At 36.0% G+C, this 23732-nt stretch overlaps 1 protein-coding gene across 1 annotated transcript in view; it reads right to left on the bottom strand.

Annotated features, from left to right (window-relative positions):
- The window catches only part of GPR158 (G protein-coupled receptor 158), a 451151-nt gene that overhangs the window by 389362 nt on the left and 38057 nt on the right, over positions 1–23732 (bottom strand). The window contains exon 2 of the mRNA XM_017870800.1: positions 21285–21390. Within this exon, the coding sequence (XP_017726289.1) occupies positions 21285–21390 (106 nt within the window). The remainder of the gene's footprint in view (positions 1–21284; positions 21391–23732) is intronic.

Below are 23732 nucleotides of genomic sequence, written 5' to 3' on the forward strand. Positions count from 1 at the left end.
TCTTACTTTCAATCCAGTTTTCTCTAAGGAATTCAATCACTCAGAAAATAATGAGATTTGTTTTCTGCATAATTTCTAAAGTTTTTTAAGTCTATTATTCTAATTCATGGCACATATTTTCCATGAAATTAATAACCAGTTTTTACACCAGCTAGATTTTGAAATTTTATTTCAGCATCTGGTGCCTTCCATCTAGCTTCTGATACTGTTTAATGAAATGAAGATTCACCAGGTCTACTGCCAATGTTTGTCTACATCTGTGAATTAATTACCCTAAGCGTGGCCTAGGTCATTTTATGCTATTAAAAGCTGCTACCTCCTCTTTCGGGTTTTCCTGCAGATTTCACGAAACCACATGGCTACTGAGAGGTCACTTGAATTGGTAATTTTCTTATTGAATTGCCATGTTTAGTTTATAGAAACATTTCACTCATTTAAGCCATTCATTTACTCACTCAGCCAATATTTGTTAAGTAGATACAGGGAATAGGTGCTCAACTATTTATTAACTACAAGAGACTTTTTAAAATGCCTCATTGGAGTGTCTCAACTAATGGGTCTAGATATAGAAAAATGTATTTAAATTGTCCAGCAACTATCCTAGTGCTGTGAGAATTCAGTTGTACCAAATTCAGAAGTTAGTTGTATAACTTAAGTTTACTGAGGTCCAGCAAACCACATAACAATATAAAGAAGTAGAACAGAGTTCCCTTATTCAGTATCAAAGTAAAAGGGCCAGGCACGGTGGCTCACACCTGTAATCCCAGCACTTAGGGAGGTCAAGGTGGGCGGATCACCTGAGGTCAGGAGTTCGAGCCCAGCCTGGCCAACATGGTGAAACCCCCATGTCTACTAAAAATATAAAAAATTAGCCGGGCACAGTGGCTTGTGCCTGTAATCCCATCTACTCAGGAGACTGAGGCAGGAGAATCATTTGAACCTGGGAAGCAGAGGTTGCAGTAAGCAGAGATCGCACCACTGCACTCCAGCCTGGGAGACAGAGCAAGATTGTCTCAAAAGAAAAGAAAAGAAAGGAAAAGATTCAACATTTGGTCATAATTGAATTAAAAATTATATGGAAAAATAAAAGCTCTTTAGGAAATTTCCTTAGAACCAAAAGTAGTCATAACTCAATTATGTTCAGAAATCACCACTTTCCTCACCCTCTTAATGAAAACAAGAGGAATCCATCTTAAGGAAGGCATTCTCTGAATCAATACCTTAGCAGCCAATGATAGGTAAATATGCTATTGAGAAAGTTGGTCCAAATCAGTTGGGCATCTTCATGAAGGTACATAGGTACATATTGATTCAAGAGTAAAGAATTTTAAGGAATTTCTTCCGAAATGTAGCTCTACTCCAAATTAAGAGATTTTTACTGATTGATCAATTGTTGATAGTAAATTATGATATGCATATTTGAAATAAAAATTTTTATATCTTATTACGTAAGAATCCAACACAAAGTGCATGATATAAACTTCTGCTTATTCCATTTCCCTACATTTAGAACCATCCATTCATTCTATCAGCAGACAATGTATTCAGGAGATACTGCAATGAAGCTGCCTTTCCTTATCATATCTAATCAAAATTCTTCCTATTCTTAAAGGCATACATCCTGATGCCTGTCCTGACCATTTCATCAAAGTGACCTCTTTGAGATGGAGTCTTTCTCTGTCTCACAGGCTAAAGTACAGTAGTGTGATCTAGGCTCACTGCAACCTCTGCCTCCTGGGTTCGAGTGATTCTCCTGCCTCAGCCTCCCAAGTAGCTGGGATTACAGGCGTGCGCCACCATGCCTGGCTAATTTTTGTATTTTTAGCAAAGACAGGGTTTTGCCATGTTGGCCAGGCTGGTCTCGAACTCCTGACCTCTGGTGATCTTCCCACCTCAGCCTCCCAATGTGCTGTGATTACAGGCATGAGCCACTGTGCCTGGCCAAAAGTGACCTCTTTCTGAACTTTCAGAGCACTTATTTGATACTTATGGTGCCAGTTCATTTGAACAGAATAATTTTGTCCCCATTACAATATAGGGTGACCTATCATGACTTCGAGCCTGAACTGACTAGATTAATCAATGTCTTTGGAAATATGTAGTAGAGTAATTCACTTGTTTTGCTGTTTGTCTTATAATATTAAGACAGATGTTCTATCTTCCCACAAAGATTGTAAACCTTAGAGGACACGAACTGCATACTATACTACTTTATAAAATCTCCACAGTTCCTGGTACAGTATACTACTTAGAGTTGGTATTCAATAGATGATGATGATAACTAAAACTAAGATCTATTAAATACTCATTATTAGTATTTTCAGTGCCTGGTATATTGTTGGCTTTGTTTTGTTTACTACAATATCTTCAATACCTAAAACCAGACAAACCAAATAGTAGATACCAATAGACCAGCAAATCCAACAGAACTTTATGCAATGAAGGAAAGAGTCAAAGAAAGGGGCTTTAAATTTTACTGGCAGGCATATCTTACCTAGTAGAGAAAATACAGGGTAGTGCGCACCAACCAGGAAAACTTGGTGACATATATATACACACACACACATATATATATGTGTGTATATATGTGTGTGTATCACATATATATATATACATGTGTGAGTATATTTTATATATATAGTGTGTGTGTGTGTGTATATATATATATATATATTTTTTTTTTTCTTCTTCTTTTTCTTTTTGAGACAGAGTCTTGGTCAATCACCCAGGCTGAAGTTCTGTGGTGTGATCTTGGTTCACTGCAACTTCTGCCTCCCAGGTTTAAGTGATTCTCCTGCCTCAACCTCCCATGTATCTGGGATTACAGGTGCCCGCCACCATGCCTGGCTCATTTTTTGTATTTTTAGTAGAGACCCGGTTTTACCATCTTGGCCAGGCTAGTCTAGAACTCAGGAAATTTGCCTACCTCGGGTTCCCAAAGTGCTGGGATTACAGGCATGAGCCACCACACCTGGTCCCTATTGTTTTAATCATAGCTGGTCAATCTTGAGGTTGGTTGCAGCTGGGGGTCCTCTCACCCATTTCTCCCACTCCATACCTCCTGAATTTCATAAAAGAAGCTTCCCCAGCAGCTCATCCAATTTAAAGACAAGTCAAAATTAGCTCTTCATTAGCAAGAGTTAGACCAAGTAAAAGTAAGTCCACTTCAGAGGCAGACCTACCCTTCCAGTTTCTTCACTCCCTGTACCCTCCACATCCTCCCTCCACACTCACTCCCACCTCCCCAAGTAGATGAAGCTCTTTTCTCAGAAGATAATCTTTCCAGTTCTGAATTATAATGTATGATTGACAGATCATACAATACCACCCTTGAGATCTTTTTCAGTTACCAAGTTGAGGAAGGATCACATGTCCTTAATCTTCACAGCTATACCTGTATAAAGTGTGATGCTAAGTATGTGCAGCAGTTCAACAGAACATATTCCAATCATAGGGTCCTGAACAAGAACCCTAAATGTGATCATGTTCTGCAGGTATATTACAAAGCTTAGGAAATATCCGCTGGATTGGCATTTGATACAGCTTGCATGGAAACAAATCCCATTTTCTAATCCATTCTTGATTTTGTTTGATGGTTTAAGTCCTCCATGCCTTTTAAAAAGCAGAACTAGATGAGCTAGAAAGTAAATCCCCAAACTCTCTGGAAGTAGTGTATAACCTACAGCTCATAAATCTCTGGAGTCACAGGGTTATCATAAGCAGTTAACAACGCTCAAGAAACCACACCAAGCAATCATTCTAGTTTAAATTAAAAACATATCTTGACCATTTATGTCCCATTTTTCAGATGTATATAAAAGATGTTGTGATTCAGGATACAGTAAATTATGAATTTATTATTATTTTATTTATTAACAGATATTAACATTACAAGCATACTGTAAAAGATATGCAACCAATACTTCAGGACTCCCAGGTATTATGTGGTCTAATGATGCCTGTCAATCACACATTATAATCAGAACTGGAAAGATTACCTTCTGAGAAAACACAGTTTCATCTACTTGGGGAGGTGGGAGTGAGTGTGGAGGGAGGATATGGAGTGTGTATGGAGTGAAGAAACTGGAAGGGAAAGACTGCCTCTGAAGTGGAATCCCACGGCCTTGGCCCAAATTGAGCCATTTCTTTTTGGAAATCAGAGCATCTAGCTTTCACCTTTCCTTCTGGGAAGTAGAGATTATTTAAAAAGAAAAGAAAAGAAAAGACAATAATTTTTTTTAAAGGAAGAGAGCATAGAAGAGAGAAAAGAAGAAAACAGAGGAGAGTGAAGTAAGTGAAGGAAGAGCAAAGAAAGGAAAGGGAGCAAGGGAGGGAGGGAGTGAGAAAGGGAGGGAAAGAAGGAGGTGGAAAAGGAGGGGATAGAGAGGAGAGGAAGAAATGGAAAGCTGAAAATTGATTACGATAAGTTTTTCAATTATATTTACATGTAGATATACTGTAAAACTTCATGTCGAGAACATAATCTAATTTTTAATTTGGTGGTTTGGTGTGGAGAAGGATTTATACAGATTTAGCTGAGAGCATTTGTAAAACTCACTACTTGTCGAAGAGAGAAAGATGCAGTTTTAAAAAGTATCATGTGTCTGTTCATTCTTTCAAATCTAGATAAATGACAAAAATACATGACAATGGTGAATTGAGAATAATCACTAGTCAATTTGTAGTGACACTTACTCTAAATTCTATACCCCCTTTTTATAAAATTCATCCATCACAAATGAAAAACAAAAGAAACTAAAGCACATAACTGAGTCATTATGGCATATGCAGTTTTTATTTGATTCTAAAAATAATAGTTGATTATAGTATGTATGATAATAGACATTCCCAATAAGAATTAAAAGTATTCATTTTAATTCAACCTCTATTCATTTTTTAATTNAGGATTTATACAGATTTAGCTGAGAGCATTTGTAAAACTCACTACTTGTCGAAGAGAGAAAGATGCAGTTTTAAAAAGTATCATGTGTCTGTTCATTCTTTCAAATCTAGATAAATGACAAAAATACATGACAATGGTGAATTGAGAATAATCACTAGTCAATTTGTAGTGACACTTACTCTAAATTCTATACCCCCTTTTTATAAAATTCATCCATCACAAATGAAAAACAAAAGAAACTAAAGCACATAACTGAGGCATTATGGCATATGCAGTTTTATTTGATTCTAAAATAATAGTTGATTATAGTATGTATGATAATAGACATTCCCAATAAGAATTAAAAGTATTCATTTTAATTCAACCTCTATTCATTTTTTAATTAGGACTGCCTGCAATGAAATGAGTTAATGAAGTAAAACATAAAACAAATTAAAGTTAGACTTAGAATCTAAACATCCAAGAAGGCTTTCAGATACTATGAAGAGTTTCATGAGTAACCAGGTTCTATCTGGAATTTTCCATTCCTGAAGGAAGATGAGATTGCCTGGCAAACTATAGAATTCATCTAAATCTTTCTTAAGGGGGTTAAGATAAGTTAGTGATGAAACCAGCAACCATGAACTTGAACCACCAAAACAGCCTTACCAATGAGATGCACAAGTAGGTCACAGCCCTTGCCTCAGGGTGCTCTCGCATTAGCAATTGATCACTCCAAATTATTAATGCATAGGTAATCTATATTTCTTAAAATTTCTGAGTCTCAGTTTCCTCAGCTGTAAAATTAGAATAACACATATTCTAGGACGACTTTGAAGATTAAATACAACTTCATATACGTTTATATACATTTGTATGTGTACTCATGCATACATATTTGACAAAGTGAAAGGAAAGACATCCAATAAATGTAGTTATTGTAATTAATAGCAACCAAATAACTTTAGTACAGCATTCCAGGTGTTACAGTAAAAACATGTACAATGTACTACAGTGGCACATAGGAGAAAACAATCTTCTGCCTGAAGTGGAGAATAGGCTGCCAAAGGCTCACCGAGAGCAACCCTAGGACTCAAAGGATGAGCATGAATCCATCAGGTGGCCAAAGTGGGAAATACTATGTTATTCCAAAGGAAGAACATGTGCAAAGAAATCCATGGAAACATGAAAAAGCATGGTAGAATCATGGAAGGCAAGTGCTTGGGTATTGTAGAATGAGAAGAAATTTAGATTTTTTTTTTTCTTTTCTTTTTTTTTTTTTTTTTGAGACGGAATCTCGCTCTATCGTCCAGGCTGGAGAGCAGTGGCGTGATCTCCGCTCACTGCAAGCTCCGCCTCCTGGGCTCACGCCATTCTCCCGCCTCAGCCTCCAGGGTAGCTGGGACTGCAGATGCCCGTCACCACACCTGGCTAATTTCTTTTTGTATTTTTAGTAGATATGGGGTTTCACCGTGTTAACCAGGATGATCTCGATCTCCTGACCTCGTGATCTGCCCGCCTTGGCCTCCCAAAGTGGTGGGATTACAAGCATGAGCCACCGTGCCCGGCCAAAATTTAGATTTTGAAAGCAAACTACAAACACTTTTTAAATGCCTTTATTATAAACATTGTTATGGCACTTGAGACAGTGGTGAACGACACTAATTTGGTTTCTGCCCTCATAGAACTTACAGTCTAGCATAGAAGATCCATACAAACAATTATAAATAATAATTGCAAGCATACAAAGTGCTATGGAGGTTGGCTAGCATTTATAAAGAATGTACTGTGCAAAGCACTTTACATAGGCTAAAAACAACTGTCCTCATTTTACAGAAATTTGAGGCATAAAACAGTTCAGAAATATGGGTGGTCTGAATCAAAAACAAGCACTTTTAACTACTATGCAATATTGTCTCTAGAAAAATATACTGCCTGATGAATGATGAACTGGAGAGGAAGAAAACTGAAGACAGATAGTATTGCAAAAGTACAAGCAAGCTAAGAGCAGATTTCAGGTGCTCTTGCCATTAAAAAAAGAAGAAGAAGAAGACAAATAACCATGTGAGAAGATGGATATGTTACTTTACTTGATTCTCGTAATCACTTTCCTAAGCATATCAAAACATCATGTTGTATACATTAAGTATATACACTTAAAAATAACTTTAAAGTTATGAAAGAAAACAAAAACCAAGCAAGTAGTGATTAGGAATAGAGCTAAGTTGTAGTAAGAATAAAAGAAAATAGATTCATGAGATAGTGAAGTCAGATTTACATCCCAAGTGGCTAAAGTAGAAAGAAAGGAAGCGCCTAACATATTGCCACCAAAGAGACCAGACTACCAAGCACTTGTGTAATTTAAGATCTATTCAACTCTGATCACAGAGAAACAATGGAGGATTTCATTGCTGCTCATTGCCACTCCCTAACCCAAGCTCAGCTTCAACACATACCTTCTTGTGCAAGGATAACAAAATATCATTACCCGGGGGGCAATAAATTATTTTACCTATTTAAAGAGAACTCTGTGAAAAACTTGGATAAAAAAGGATTCTGGAATCTCTGAACTATTTCAACAAAGGAACAAAAAGTCAAATTTATTTTTTATTTTGCATATATATGGTATTCATTTGGTCCTAAGAATATCTTGACGATATACACAAAAAAATGACCCTTACTGAATTCACAATCTGCTGCTTAAAAATTAAAATTAATTAGCAGATGGCCAGCTTACCAAATGATCAGTGTAAAATTTCAGTCCAATCTTCAGAAAAAAACTTTTGAGGTATCACTTGAATAAGCCATCTAACTGGTAACAAAATACTGAAATTATTAACAATCAGCACTACTCAGACAGACAAATTGGTCTTCATATATACTTAGAGCTGCAGAATTCTATGTACTTCTAATACCTTGGCATGTAAATGATTTTCAATTTACATTTAAAATCCCAATATGAAAAGTTTGAAGAGTAAAATACAGAATATTCCATCCTTTGGCGTTTTGGTCAAAATTATTTAAGACAATGAAGTCAAAATAAAAATCCTAAAAGTGTGGTTTTCACTCAAGATATATATGTGAAATAATAAAGGAATGTTCTTACCTATAATGCATTCACTATAGTTAGAAATACGTATCAAATTTATGTGTGAAATGTTAATTTGGATAGATTGCTCTTTTAATTAATGTGATTACTGTGCTTGTGTCATCACCAATTCTGATGACACTGGGCTAAGAATTCAGCAGTGTCTAAAGCTGAAATGATCAGGAGGGAAGGCAGAGGGGAAAAAGTGAGTTATAAAAGTCTGCCAGTCGAATCACAAAAGTAAGGAAGAGAGAGAAAGCACAGAAACCAGGAAGTGGAATTAAGGTCAGAAATCATGCAGTAGCTGATGAGTGCACCTCTCAAACATTTCAGCCTCGGGACCCCTTAACACTCTTGAAAATTACTGTGTATCCCAAAGAGCTATGATTTATGAGGGTTACGTCCATTGATATTTACCATCTTATATATTACAATTGATAAAATTCCAAAATATGTATTCATTTAAAAACAATAAAACAAATATATTAACATAAGTAACATATTTACGAAAAAACTGTATTTTCCAAAACGAAAAATATTTAGCAAGAAGAGTGTCATTGTTTTACATTTCTGCAAATCTCTTTAATATCAGACTTATTACAAGACAACTGGATTCTCCTCTCTCTCTTTCTGCATTTAATCTGTTTCTATATCACATCTTGTATAACCTCTGGATACTCATAAGAGAATGGAGAGTTCCAAAGGCAAATAATGGCTCTGAATTACTATGAAAATACTTTTAGCTTCATAGACTCCCTTGAAAGGGTCTTGAGGACCCCCAGGGGTCCCAGGACCACACTTTCAAAATGACTGCATTACACAAACATATTTTAAAAAGTGGCAGACGAAGATGATTTGCAGACAAGCGTAAAAACATGGCTCATAAGCAGGGTTGCTCAGTTTGTACACCTATAAATTCTGATATTCAACAGATCTAGAATTGCAATGGGGCCAAGCCTACAGAGACAATTATCCGTTATCCTATTTCCAAGTGTAAATATAGAATCAACTCAATAGAATCTCCTCCAGGTGATCATGAAATTGTAATCACCAGCAGGGAAAAAAAAGAAACTGCTTTTGCATGCATAAAACAAAGATTGTACTGACAAGTCAATAATAAAATCTACGGAAATAATTACACAATTAAGATTAGGTCATGGCTTCGCTTCATTACAATAATTATGGTAAGATAATAGAAAGCACTGCTGAGGGACAACTCTCTTCCCTGAAGAGCTATAAAAATAAAGTGGATACGCACATATTTAGAATAAAGATATTCTTTTCTGGATACAGAGCATGGACCAAAATCCTCCCCCAGACTTACAAGTCCCTCTGAGCATGTTTATCCCACTAAATGGGCTCTGATAACCTAACGATTCCCCCTTTACACACTTTTCTACTTCATGCACAATAACTGCTCTAAATATTCTCCACTTGCAGTTTGTTTTTGTTTTTTCTCCTGAATCCTTGTTTTCAATGGTCTTTTGTTCCATTTCCAGCCTTACTCTTATTTGTTTCATCAATTACATTCACTGTTCCCTACCCCTTTCCATACACCTACATGTGAGCTTATATTTTAAAATACAAAAATCTTGTGCATTTTAGAGACAATAGTAACCCAAACTATGAATAAGCTAAAAGAAGATGGGGCAAAAAACAATGGCTTCAAATGACAAAATAATTTGAAATAAACACTTGTACATTACTTTGAGGACAAAAGCATTTTCAACTGATCTCAATACTTTATGCTCTGCTTGTGTCATCAACACCCACTTGTTCTCTCTCAATCTATAGGCCCTTGGGGAGGGAAAAACAATGATAAATAGAAACCTGTCCTGGAAGAATACACAGAAATGACTCGGTAAAGATACAACAAAATAAGAAGGTGGTAAATAAGGCCTTTCATCTTAGAAAAAGAAGATATCAAGGAACAGAGTTTAACTCTTGTATAATACAGTCAGTTAAAGCTCTCTGAATCAGCCAAGGGCTGTAGCTAAGCAACATGATTCTTCACTTGCTCAAAAAGGGGACTGCCAAGCATCAGGAGCCTCATTTCTCACTGAAAGCTTTGACAAGTTTCCACCATATTTTATGTAATTGTAGCAGAGGGAGTGCCAGATTAGATCTGATTTGCTGTCATAATGGGATTTTTTCCCACATGCGCTAATGATGCAAAGCTATATTTAACCCCCAAAAAGTCACCCTCCGGCAGTCACTGTATATTCTGATTGCCTCTCATATCTAGAATTGGACAAGTAGCAATTTTTCTGCTACTGAATATGACAAAAGCAAAGGTTTAATAGGTAGGGTTTTTTTTCCCCCCAATTGGCTCCATTATAAATTTAGCTACATATTCCAAATCTGTTCACTAACTTCATATTTCATCAGATGTTCTCTCACTGAATTGAAAAGATCAAGAAAGTCTGGTACTTCGAGTTCACATCCTTTGGTGTATGCAAGTCAATTCTCTCGCCCCAGCCTACTCTTGCCGTGCCCTGCATATGCTGTAGATCACTCACCTTCGAACTCAGCCTCACCCTGATCCCGAGGCCACAGAGAAGCTTCAAAGCATTTTACACATTTGTATTTAGCAATGGTTAGAGTTCATAACTTATATATTGTCATATTATAATTTATGATAATATATTATCATAAATATAGTGAATCCTCGTCATCCCTGTACATGGTAAGCTGCCGTCCTCCATGTTCACCTTTGTTTTCTTCCTGCATTCCGATTTGTGTTCTAATTCTCTACTAGGAGTAGGTCCCTTCCCTTAACACCAGCCTTTTAATTGATGCCCAGACAACATGCACAGACAGAGAGGCAGTCTATTCACCGTGAATAGTCAGGTAGCTCTCTCCTTTGTACATTCTAATTCAAATACTTCAAAGGTCCTAACATTAGAGCAACAGATTCAAGAAGGTTGGTGATACGATCCAGTGACATAGAATGTATAAAAGGGGTGTCATTCAGGAGCAGACTCCAAACACCATGACCCTATTCTAGCTGGAAAATTGATTTATCGCCTTCTCTAAGTTATCTGATTCCTTGATAAGCAGAAGAGGCAAATTAGATTATTTTAAAAAATCAATGGTACTTCCTGTAATATTGCCTCCTTTCTGGCTCAGATTATCCCAGATTTGCAATAGAAGGTCAGCTAAATATTTTTTGGCTTTTTCATCTCACTTTCATCAAAATTTATCAGTCTTGCATTAACATCCCAACCATGCTTAAGGGGTAACTGGACATTAACTCCTATAAGCTAGCTTGAATGAATGTGGCAATGCTGAATAATGGTTTGCTTTATCATTATCACAGAGAAAAATCAGAAAATCTCACGTTTGGCAAGTACAAGCACATTAAAGTGAGAATTTAAAGTATTACCAGTACAAGGACAATGAGAGTATTGTTTTGGATGGAAACATCTTTTAGTGGTTCCATTTAGAGTATACTAGGTATAAAATCTTAATGCTACAGAAAAATTTAGAGGTATCTAGTCCAAACATGTAGCCAATGTTGCATGCAGTTTTAATGAGCCCCACAAAATTATCATGTGCTACCTTTCACTGTTGAAAATATCAAGGTCTACAGCATCCTCTCCAAGTGGTCATCCCTGCAAGGTGTGATTGAATAACTGTGACATTTAAATTTACAATCTACTATTTTAAAATGTGTATATTTCATTTTTTTAACAATTCTGATTATTAAAAAGTTCCACTTACACTGAGGTAAACAGAGCCTTCTGCAGTTCCTGTTGTTTCACCAGTAAGTCACAGACTAGCCCCTATATTCCTTGAGAAAAAGTATAAATAGCCATATGATAGCTATTTTGATATTTGAAGACAGTTATCAGATCACCCACGCGTTTTCTATTTCCTGGAAAAACATTCTCAATTTCTTTGATTCCTCAAAAAGTAAGGTTTCAAAGTCCTTCGTAATACAAATTTTCTCTTCTGGAGTGCTTCTGCTTTATCTACACACATTTTAATGTACGAGAACTGAAACCTGTCATACTATTTTAGGTATTTTCTGCTAAGTTCTGAATACAGTTGAGATACAAGCCTCTCCAGATCTCGAGAACAACCTCAGACTATGTTGGCTTTTGCGATGGTTTTGCAGCCACACCATACTGTTGACTTATTTTCAACTTTCAATTATCCTCCCAACTATCATTCACATGTGATCAAATCAAACCACATCATTCTTCCTGTGCTCAGAAAGATAGGGATTTTGATTCACATTCAAGATCTTATCTTTGTTCTGATTAACTTTCATTGTGCTGGATATTAACCCAGCAATATCGTTTTAGTCTCTGATTTTAACTTTGAATGAATTTGTTATTCTTAACTGTATGTCTCCTATATCATTATTCGAAGAATAGATGAACATTCTGGCAAGCACAAAGTCCTACATAAAACCCTGTAACAAAGGACCATAACCTTCACTGAAAGTTAATAGTCCATTCAATCACTTCCTAATATATAGCGTTAGACAAACACAAACCCAGGGCCTATGGGACCTTAATTCCTCTTCTACTAAGAATGATGCTGGATTTTCACAGCAATTACTTTATGAAATGCTAAAGCACCATGTCTAAAGTGATGCCTGGTATAGGATAATATCCCATCATCTCTCCTACCCAATTTCCAAGTTTAAATGTAGTTTGTAATCTAAAATACCCCATATATCCTCACATCTAATCCTAAATGAATTCATCTGGTTACATGTTTCCTAGAAAATAACCAGAAGTATATGATTGTAGTAAAACAAAAATAGGTCTAGAATCAGATAAATCTGGATTCCAATCCCAGTCTTACCAACTGCTATTTGTATGATTATAAATAAGTTATTTAACCTGTCTTGGCCTAGCTTTCTCATCAGTAAAATAGAGGCTTTAAAGATTAAAGAAATGCGTATAAAACACAAAGACCAATTCTTGACCCAAACCAAGCACCACCAAGTCGTTGCAGCCATTATTAGTGTTAAAATTAATAAGAAGCTTTATTTTAGATTTTGATAAAATCTATTGAGTTGAAACAATAGAAAAGTAAAATTTATCCAGAGTCTTTACTGTGAATTCATCCACTTCCTACTGTAACCTTCAATTTTGGGGTTATTTGCATCAGCAGTCCTCACTATGATCCACAAAGGAAAAGGAAGTCTCTAAATATAGCAATGAATCTACCACCTCCTCACAGGTATGCTCAAGGTTCTTCAAGCTGTCTTTCTCCATCATCTTCTTCACAACTCCATACAAGTTCTAGATAGAGACACCACCAACATTTACAAGATAGACAGATTTTTCTTTTGAGGTTGTATATGCCCCCTTGCCTTCAATCTACCCTTCTTTTACAAACTACCAGCTAGCTTATACAAATCACCTTGTACACATTTCCAAAGCGATAAATTTCACTTCTCAAAACTAAAGGGGCTCTGTAATCCCAGTACTTTGGGAGGCCAAGGCGGGCGGATCATGAAGTCAGGAGATCGAGACCATCCTGGCTAACACGGTGAAACCCTGTCTCTATTAAAAAAAATACAAAAAATTAGCCGGGCGTGGCAGTGGGCGCCGGTAGTCCCAGTTACTCAGGAGGCTGAGGCAGGAGAATGGCGTGAACCCGGGAGGCAGACCTTGCAGTGAGCCGAGATCACACCACTGTACTCCAGCCTGGGCGACAGAGCAAGACTCTGTCTAAAAACAAAAAACAAAACAAAACAAAACAAACAAACAAAAACTAAAGGGGTTCACATTCGGGGTGGGGGGTGGAAACATTGGCTGCTTCTTACCAAGCCTCTACTCATCTACTCAACTCAATACATGCCAGAAAGCCTTTCTTACAAACCTCATTTTTCTCTATATCTCTAAATGCTTACTAATCCTTAAACCATACTGGAGAACCTGTTTATTTTCTTTAATATATATAATGAACATCATTCTACATCAATGAATGAATAGTATTCAATTTAAGTAGCACAGTGGTATGATATTATTTGGGTGCACTGTAATTTACTTACCCAATTCTTTATTATGCATTTGTTTCTAAATTTTTGCTACAATATGTAATACTGTGATAAGTAGTCAAGTACATATATATTTATGAATTATATTTTAGAATTATATTTACATATTTTAGAATGTTCTAATGTTTTCTTAGATAAATTATTATTTTTTAGAAATGAGGTCTCACTCTGTTGTCCAGGCTGAAGTACAAGGGCACAATCATAGCTCACCACAGCCTCAAACTTCTGGGCTCAAAAGATCTTCCCGCTTCAGCCTCCTGAGTAACTGGAACTACAGGCATGTGCTACTAAGCCTTGCTAATTTTTACCATTTTTTCGTAGAGACAGGGTCTCGCTATGTTCCCCAGGCTTAGATAAATTATTTAAAGTAGAAGTAGAGAGAAAACAGGTAGAACAAAGAAGTATGCATTTTTAATGATACATTTTTACCATATTGTCGAAAATTTACAACAATTTGCATTCCTACCAATAACACATGAGAATATCCTCACCAACATTGAGTATAATTCTTTTTTACTGCTTGCCAATTCAATAAATTCCTGCACTTCTAAAATACATGTGAAGACTTCTCTTTTATGACAAGTCTTATGTCTCAGAAATTAATATATTTTAGTACATATCACCTAGAAAATTTAGTACATAAAAAAGTTAAAGTCAATTGGTATATTTCTAAGTTCTCCGGTTCCCTCTAGAATGCAATAATTTATTTTAAATTATAAATTTCCTCTGTCTTATTCACCACTAGGACCTAAAATAATGAATTTTAAATAATGTTATAAAAGGTATCCCATGGAAAAGATAGCTTATATGTTATTAACCATAATAATAAGAAGAAGAATTACTAAGAATAATAGTTCAGCAAACTGTTAAAGTGTCCTCAAAGAGAGAAGCCTAGTACACCTAATTATACGTGAAGAGACTAAAGTCAGAACTGGGTTGCATGAGACAGTGATGGAAACGGTGGTTTAGTATTTAACCAGAATACAACACACAAATAGTTTGCAACTGTACACAGGGAAAGATGTATTGTATTTTAATAGTAAAAGAGACATCTAGACAACAAAGAAATAGTTTAATGCCACTTAATTTCCTACTACAGATTTTCTCTCTCTCTTTCCCCCAACCACAAGATGGCGATAGCCACTGGTGAACTCTTGGCTCAGTTGCTGGAAACATCTAAAACAACCAGTTTGCCCTTAACTGACTTATTAGGCTCCCGGCTCAGTGGTTTTAACACAGTGATTGCTAACCCTAGCTTTGAAACAATTTGAGAATCTCTATTCCAAATAACTCTCGAGAGCATAGTGGAAAACTCAGAAAAATACCATTGGTTTCTATTAATTTTAAAAAGAAAGACTATAACAAAATCAAACAAGATAGGCTTTAGAACTCCAAAAACAAATGAGGATCCATACAGTGGTGATATGGCCTCCTTTGGCTAAGCCTGGTAAACCAGTGATATATGACTGAAACAGAAGATTAGTCTAGAAGAAAGAAGACTTAGAAGGTAGCTAACAGCAGTCTTCAAATACCTGAAAGGCAACCACTACAAAAAAAATATTTTGTTTAAATTTATTTTGGGCAATTGATCAAAAATGATGCCCATGTATTAGAGGGAGGCCATCTAACAACAGCAGATTATCTCCATTAATTCCACAGTGTCAGGTACTTCTAGGCACAAATGAACACCTGATCATTGTCCTACATTCTAAAAGAAGAGTGTGACTTTATATTAAATAATCACATTTCACACTAGTAATAGGGGAAAAGAGAAGTTGTGCTACAAACACAATTAAAATGTAAATATCCACAATGATTACCAGTGTTTACTCCTCACTTACTGTAAGACTGTTACAGTTTCCAGTGTGAAATAATGGCATTAAAAATAGCTTGCAACATTCTCATTACTTAGTTTCAATTGCACTAATACAGATCATAAGAAGATTGCATAAGCCAAAATTCATTTAACTTTGTCCTTAAATGTCCCTCAGTGAATTTTAAGGCAATGTTACTGACTCAAGTGTACAAGGAAAGCCAGGGATTTGAAAGTTTTAAAAAACCTGTGCGGCTTGACTACGCTATAAGCTAGACTATATCCTAGAGCAGAGCTGTCCACTGCATTTTTCAGCATGGTAGCCACTAGTTATGGGCTATGAAATGCTTGAAATCAGGTTAGTGAGGCCAGAAACTTCCTTTTTTGATTTTGTTTAATTTTAATTGGTTTAAACTTTAAAAGCAACATGTGGCTAGTGGTTATCATACTAGACAGCATGGCTCTAGAGATAGGTGAACAATAGTATTTGTTAAACAGAAACTTTCTGGAGAAAAGAAGAGCAATGGTGAGATAGCAGCCACAAGATGGAACTGACACGTAGCTATTTCTAAGTAATTCACTAAATGAAAAGTCAAATGAAAGATCTCTAGAAAAGTACTCTAAACCTGCTGTAGCCAAATGAGTAAGTTATATTTTGTATGTAAAAGAGTTTTTCTGCTGTCTTTGAATCTTTGTATTCTATTCGTCTTCTCATATACCAAATGATGTGCTTTCTTACCTTTTTAGGCTTCTTTAAAATTTATCTTTAGAGATTCATTAAACTTACATTTGATAGAGTAGTAAAGAGTTACAAATAGATTTTCACCCAATACATTCCATAGAAAAGAGGAGATGGGGAAACTGTCTTAGAGCAATATAAGACCAATGACTGGGGTGATAACACAACCACTCCAACGAATCTGCTATCTTCAAAAAGTGGTCTCCGAAGCAGAGTAAACACGATTTTAATTGGCATGCATAAAGAAAACACTGGAACTTCTGTTTACATTTAACTTTTTAATAAAAGAAACATAAGCTGTTAAGCCTTGTCTTACTTAGGACTTGAATTAATATTAATGCCCTCACTCAATGTACCCTTCACATGATCACAAATCTGAGAAGGCACTTGAGACATCCTGAAGCAAAACTGGGAGTTTCAAGACAGAAAAATACTGACACTGGTCACTGGGTTCCTTCATTTGCTTTAATTTTCCATTTATTGCCTTTATATTTGGCCATTTAGATGAATTTTCAGAGTGTATTGTTTTAAAGTGTAAAATATTTACTATTCTTCATGAGATGGTGTGTGACCCAGAAAATCTTCCCCCATAAAGATTCTCTGATTATCTCAACTGCTCACTTCCGAGCTTAAAGATGGGTTATACATTGCTTTTTACAAAAAAAGGCAAATGTTCCAAATTTGCTGAACCTGTTTCTGGGATGGCAAGTGGTTGGTTGTCAATATTTCGTATGAACCCAGGCATTTAAAAAAAAAAAATAAAAAAAAAATCCTTCCAAGCCATTATTAACAATCCATGAGAAAGTCTCTTTCAAGTGGAGGCCCCATTTTTGAAAATTGAATATTGTGAGACAAAATATTTTCAGTGTTAAGTGGTTTTGGTGTGCCCAAAACCTATAAATTAGTACAATACCTCTATCAGTTTAACTTTGGAAAATAAAATGCCCTCAGTCTGCTTTAAATATATTTAACACGAAGGAGCATTCAGTTGGGTTTTCTCCAAACCTGTATCTCCCTTAAAATATTAAAATGAACAGCTTACCCGAATTAGTTCTGGGCCAGGGCAACCCGGGGCGAGAAATTGACTCAAGTAAGATGAAGAAATTGCCAGCTGGTAATCTCGTGCAAAGAAAACCTCTGGCAAAAAATTGGTTAGCAAACACCAGTTGACCAATTTTATTACTTCCAATTGGCGACTGCATTTATCTCTGTGAGGAATCCCGTGTTTCAACCATGAACAGATATTAAAACTAAGTATAAAAATAAAGTGAACTTAGAGACCTCTGATCACTGCATTACTAAGTATTAAACAAAGATTTTCTAAAATTATGAATCAATTCTATTGCTATAAAAATATAAGTATTTTAACAAAGTAATGTAATTTACCTTAAAATGTTATTTCATCTTCATCTCAACCTTGTGAAATTTTCTGATTTATAATATACTTAACACAAAAATATAACAAAAAATGTATATATGCTCTAAATTTAAAATATGCATATACCATGGACTGATATTTAAAAGGAATTTACTAATGGAATATAACCAAAAGGTTTCCAGGATACTCTCCTAATATTTCCTATTTCAAACAACTTTTTTTTAAACTTCTTATAGTGGAAACAAAGCAAAAGAAAATATTTAAAACAAAAATTAATATCAATTAATTTTATGTTTAAACTATTCTGTAGGAGAGGATGTGAAAACCGACCAAGTCCATTTTGCAGTAATCTAGATTAGTTATGAAGACATGTCCTTTGAAAAACGCTTACTGGCCTCCTAGACTTTATGAAGACCTAAACCCACTGAGAGATTATTTTCCTCACAAACCATTCCATGCCTTTCTAAAATGCTCCCGAGGCTTTTGTCATTGCTTCCATGTCACTTATCTGTTTCCAACATCAGACCTGATATTCTGGTTGTACATACCCTAGAGGCTGAAAAGTTTTCCAACATCGCTAGAAAACTTTTTACAGTGAAAAGTCTGCCTCATTTATAACTTTGAAATTTGTAACTTTGTCTATTGTTGACAAGAGAAGAATGTCAAACATCAGCAAGATAAAACGCACTGTAAACCAAGATGAGTGTCTTTATTTCTAACGAATGGACATTCATAAAGACAGGACCCTACATCCCACAAATATGGATCATGTTAAGTGCTTCCCAAAATAAGCCAGTTTACACAGCAATCCTTGGGATGGTAACGGGCAGGGGAGGGGGTTGTTACAAAGAATAAAGTAGAGCCAGAACACTTGAAAAATGCCACAAGCGAGAGATGTTTCTTTCTGTTTTCCCAAGCAGTAAAAACCTCCAGAGAAGCCAGCTTCTAATCTCTAACTCACATTTGCATGGGAAAGGAACTGAAGAACGATTCCCAGTAACTACGCTGAGGATGTGGCCCAGAACTGTTGCAGGTGCCTAGAGTGACCAGCACAAACTATACAACCTTAGAGAAGCCCAATAAAATGTGTGAAGAGTTCCAGGACAGACCTGTGCAGGGAAGACTCCCCCATGAGGGCCTCCTGAGCATAGCCAAGACACAAAGATTCTTTACTCCCAACTCCAGTACCTGGGCAACAAAAGATGGCAAGAGGGACACAGACTGCAAGTTGAACATACACTCTGTAGATCCATTGTTTTGATATTGCTTTTCGATCACTTAGCCTCTTTCTACAATATTTTCTAATGAAATTGTAGAATATTTTTTCCACCTTTTTCAGTAGGAATTTAATAAATACAATGCTCCCATATATAATCCCAAAAGTTATAAATTTCAACCTAATCTTTGTTAATCAGAATAGAGGATAATATTTTATCTTGAAATAACCTAGTTTATCTCAAAGCTTTAAAAAGACACAAAACCCAGAAAATTAATCATCCTGATGCAATGAAAATAAATCAATCTTCCAAAAGGAAAAAGAGGTTCTTGCAGTATGACCATCTAGTCAAATAAACAGATGCACTGTAAGGACACAAAACCACACCATGATTATTAGAGGCGAGCAGCAACTGTAACAAACTGAAAAGTAAATATCTCCTTGTTTCTAGGCAGACTGCTTGTTGAACCACCCAGGAGCACCACTAACACAAGGCTATATAGAAATGAACACACACAGATCAATATCCACAATATGACACCCATGCAGAAAAAAAGTCCACTCTGGCTAAAAGACAACACTAAGTGACTATCTGCTCTTAACAGAACAATATTGCTGTAGACATTGGCATAGAGATAATAATCAGGCTATAGATATTCACTTAGCCAAGCAATTGAAATTCATATCTTAGAAATGCCAGAATCATCCAAAGTGGAGGCTCAGAAATGTTCAAAACCCTAAGAACAATTAAAGGAGACCAAAAGAAGAGCTCAATTTTGTGAGTTAGCAAGGCGGAAACATTAACTGTGGATGGCAATCTCTGTGGAGGTGTATGGAGATGTGGGAGGAGGGGTGTGGATGTGAGGGAATGGGGGTGCTGTGGGAATGTATCATGAAGTGGGGGATCATCAGGATATGGTGGAGAGATGTGATAGATTTAGAGGGATATGGGGCATTATGGGGGCTTCTTACGGTTTGGGGGCAAGAGGATTGAGGGATGCTGTGGAGAGTGTGGTGGCAGGGTGGAAGTATGTGTTGAATGCATGATGGATGTGGGAAACAGTGAAAAGATATTTAGGAGTGTGGGAGTACAAGGGTATGTGGGTTGTGTGTGGCAGGAGTATGCATGGTGGGTGTCTACATGGTAAACATTCAATGGGCATATATACGTGTATATGCATGCATATATACCGGTGCACCTGTCTGTGCATTTTTTTTGTGTGTGTAATGGTACAAATAAGTGCTTATTGCTAAATTTCCTTCTGATTTAAAATTCCTTCCTTAAAAGTTACACTATGTACAATCACCTTTCACAAATGGCAAAAATTCAAATTAAAGATGTAAATTACTACATTTGTGGAAATATCCCCTCTATTTTAAATAAAGCAAGCTGACTTTCCTCACAAACTCATGGAATCAATGTTGGAATAGCCCAAGTATTTAAGATCAAGAACTTTATTGTATGTTTATTTCATAGTTTGAGGACCTTGGAAATGGACTACTAAAAATGAAATCACTAGTATGGCGTCATATTTCTTCTCTGAAACTACGAAAGACATGTGATAGTCTTATTTCCAGAAGCATGATCTCTATGCTGTTTCCTATCAACTAGAGTTATCATCAAATTCAGCATGGATAGGGACTAAAAACTGAACAAATACACACACATATACACAATTCCTTTCCAGGACCCTGTACAGTGTTTTCTCCTTGTTTTCAAAATTGCCCCACCATACCTTGTCTAGTGCTCTTCTAGCAGATAGCAGCGTGTCTGAATGAATACCACCAATATTTCAATAAGCATCATATTCCATAAAAACAGGCATAATTTGACCCTTCCTGGGACTGATTTCTCATCTCAGGACTATTTTAAATTTCCAGCCCATTTTGAAGAATAGGGCCAGGCTTTGACTGAAGTCAAACTTCAGATGTAATTGTAGTTTTGGCCTTCTTTCAGTCCCCAAATGAACAGTTATTCTACACAAATTTTATTTTCTACTCCTAGTTCAGTTCATTTGGCAGCACTGAGACCTACAAAGATTTTGTTCCCAAGAAGATGCCTCTTGTTCATTTACCCCCACAAATATAACATATTCAAAATAACGTATTTCTGAGCTTAAAGAGGATTTTATTTTCATCTTCTTACCTCTGAATTATTGAGGTGGCATTTATGAGTTCCTGAAAACCAGCCATCACTTGAGCATTGGTCAATGTCCACTTTCTGAAGATTTATGTCAACTTTCATGACACCCCTAGAAACAGAAAAGGATAAAGAGAACAAATTAATCTGGGCATTTATGATTTCTCTGTACTTTATCCTTGAAATTATAAAATTATCATAAAGAACATGCCAAAAATTGTCAAATTGCCCACTCATATTCAACCAAAGTGTACCAAGAGAAGACACACAGTAGAAGAAAATAATTAAGTATTGGCTTTATGTAAGTCCAAAGGCAGGGAGCCGTCTTCACTTCCTTATATAATGCCTGGTACATGATAGGTGCTCAATAAATATGTGTTGATTGCCTGAACTCCAGGACGATATTGCTCTAGACATAGCAGAAAATGTGACTGTAAAATAACACTTGCTCTCAGAACCTCTTCTAGTAAAGTAAATTAAAATAAAACCTTCAGTTCATTTCTTTCTAGTCCTATTTCCCATTGCAGGGCTAGGAAGATTGGGGAGTAGGGAGGACAGTATCAGCAAATAAGCATCTCATTCCTCTGATCTCCTGTTCTAATAACTCTAAACAGCTCTTTATGTCTCCCAGTGTTCTGCATTAAACATAGAGATTTGCCTTACTACAGAAATGCTGACTACAATTTTTTTCTTTTAAATCTGGAAAGGAAGAGATTGCATTTCACTTAGCCATTTGAGAAGTGTCACTAAGAAAGACGACTCACAAATTCAGAGCCAGTCAAAAGCTAAATTGCAAAGAAAGCTCCAAGTTGGTCTAAAATTCCTCCACTTCCTCCAACCAACTTTCTCTCTATATTTTCCTAAGATTCCCTCCTTCCTATTTTTCACCACCAGCAGCACCACTAGCAGCAGTTGCTGCAGAAATAGCTGTCCAACACTGAACTATCACACATGGACTTTACTGAAATAAATATTCTGCATCCTGGGCCCTGAAGCTTTATAATGTAGTTTTTCATAAACTTAAGTAAAGTATATATACCCCACTAAAAACTACTCAAATAAGAACACACTTTCAAGGTCCCACACCCCTAATTTAAACAATTTTTCATTATGATATCACTCATATATATAAAATATAAAAGTAGGCTCAAGTTCCTGATTTTATAGCTCCTGTAGCAACAAGGAATCCCACAGAGTTACAAAATAATAAATGCAAACAAAACTATAAAACCAACAAAAACCAAATTTAAAATATTAATTTAAGAAAACCAAACATTATGCTTTGCCAAAACAAAATCACCTCTCAAAACAGGAATATAGTACTGACTGCTAGTTCAGCAATCTTATTTTGCCACACATCTTATGACTCATTTCTCTCATCTCTTTTCTCCTTTTAAACTACTGTGAAGCATTCTAACAGAATGGCTTAATGCCATTTGGGCTTCCTTTGGGGTGAATAAATCATTTCTTTTTTCAGTCTGCCTGTGTTCTTTTCTTTAACCTGTGAGAAAAGTACTATATTACCTAGTGCCTACATGCTCAAAAGATACACAGAAACAAACAGGGACACTAAAACCTCCTGCCAGTATTTGGTTTATCCAGATAATCCAGAATATGTTTGAGTTGATTTTCCAGATGATCGGAGAAATGAAAACCCAAAGATTACAGAAAACACGCTGATCATTCAGAAATATAGACCCCATCTTGCAAATTACTGTTGTGGGCCATAATGCGATAAAACACATGTTTATGTAATAAATAAATGGATTTCCAAGTAACCTAATGCCTTAACCCAGTTCACTCCTTTCCTCTTTCAACAAATATTTGTTTGGTATGTGCATATCACTGTAAGAAACACTATGCATGACAGAAAGGCAAACCTACCCCCAAGGAACACTAAAAGGCATAAGACATTTTGAAAATGACCAAAGTATTTAATGGACAGTGGATACTAAATTCTGGAGGATTTGGGGAACTATCATTTGGAGTAAAGTAGGGCTTCAATAGCCATTCATTGACATACTGACTGCTTTCACCACTAGAACCTTCCATGGAACTATGTTCCACAAAAGTTAATCCAATCATCTAAGCCCACTTCTCGTTCTACTTTATGCTCTTTGGAAATAACATTCTTTCATTCATTCAGTAGATACTCAGTGAGTGCTTACTATGTGCCAGAATTTTTCTTGGTTTTTGAAATGCATCAGTAAGTAGGAACATAAAATCCTGCCTTCATAGAGCTTAATTCTAGTGTGGGATAGAGAAATAGGTAAAATAAATGACTAAATTATACTATATTTTACCAAAAAAAAATAAGTTCTATGGGGAAAACAACTTCAAGCAGATAAAGGGGATGAAATAGAAAACTTTAAAAAAATTTTTAAAGGGTGCTCAGGATAAATCTCACTGAGGTGAAATTTCTGACTCAACACAGTTCAAGGTATACTTAGAGCA

This window comes from Rhinopithecus bieti, unplaced genomic scaffold (assembly GCF_001698545.2).
Source record: "Rhinopithecus bieti isolate Rb0 unplaced genomic scaffold, ASM169854v2 scaffold_5022, whole genome shotgun sequence".
Taxonomy (NCBI): Eukaryota; Metazoa; Chordata; class Mammalia; order Primates; family Cercopithecidae; genus Rhinopithecus; species Rhinopithecus bieti.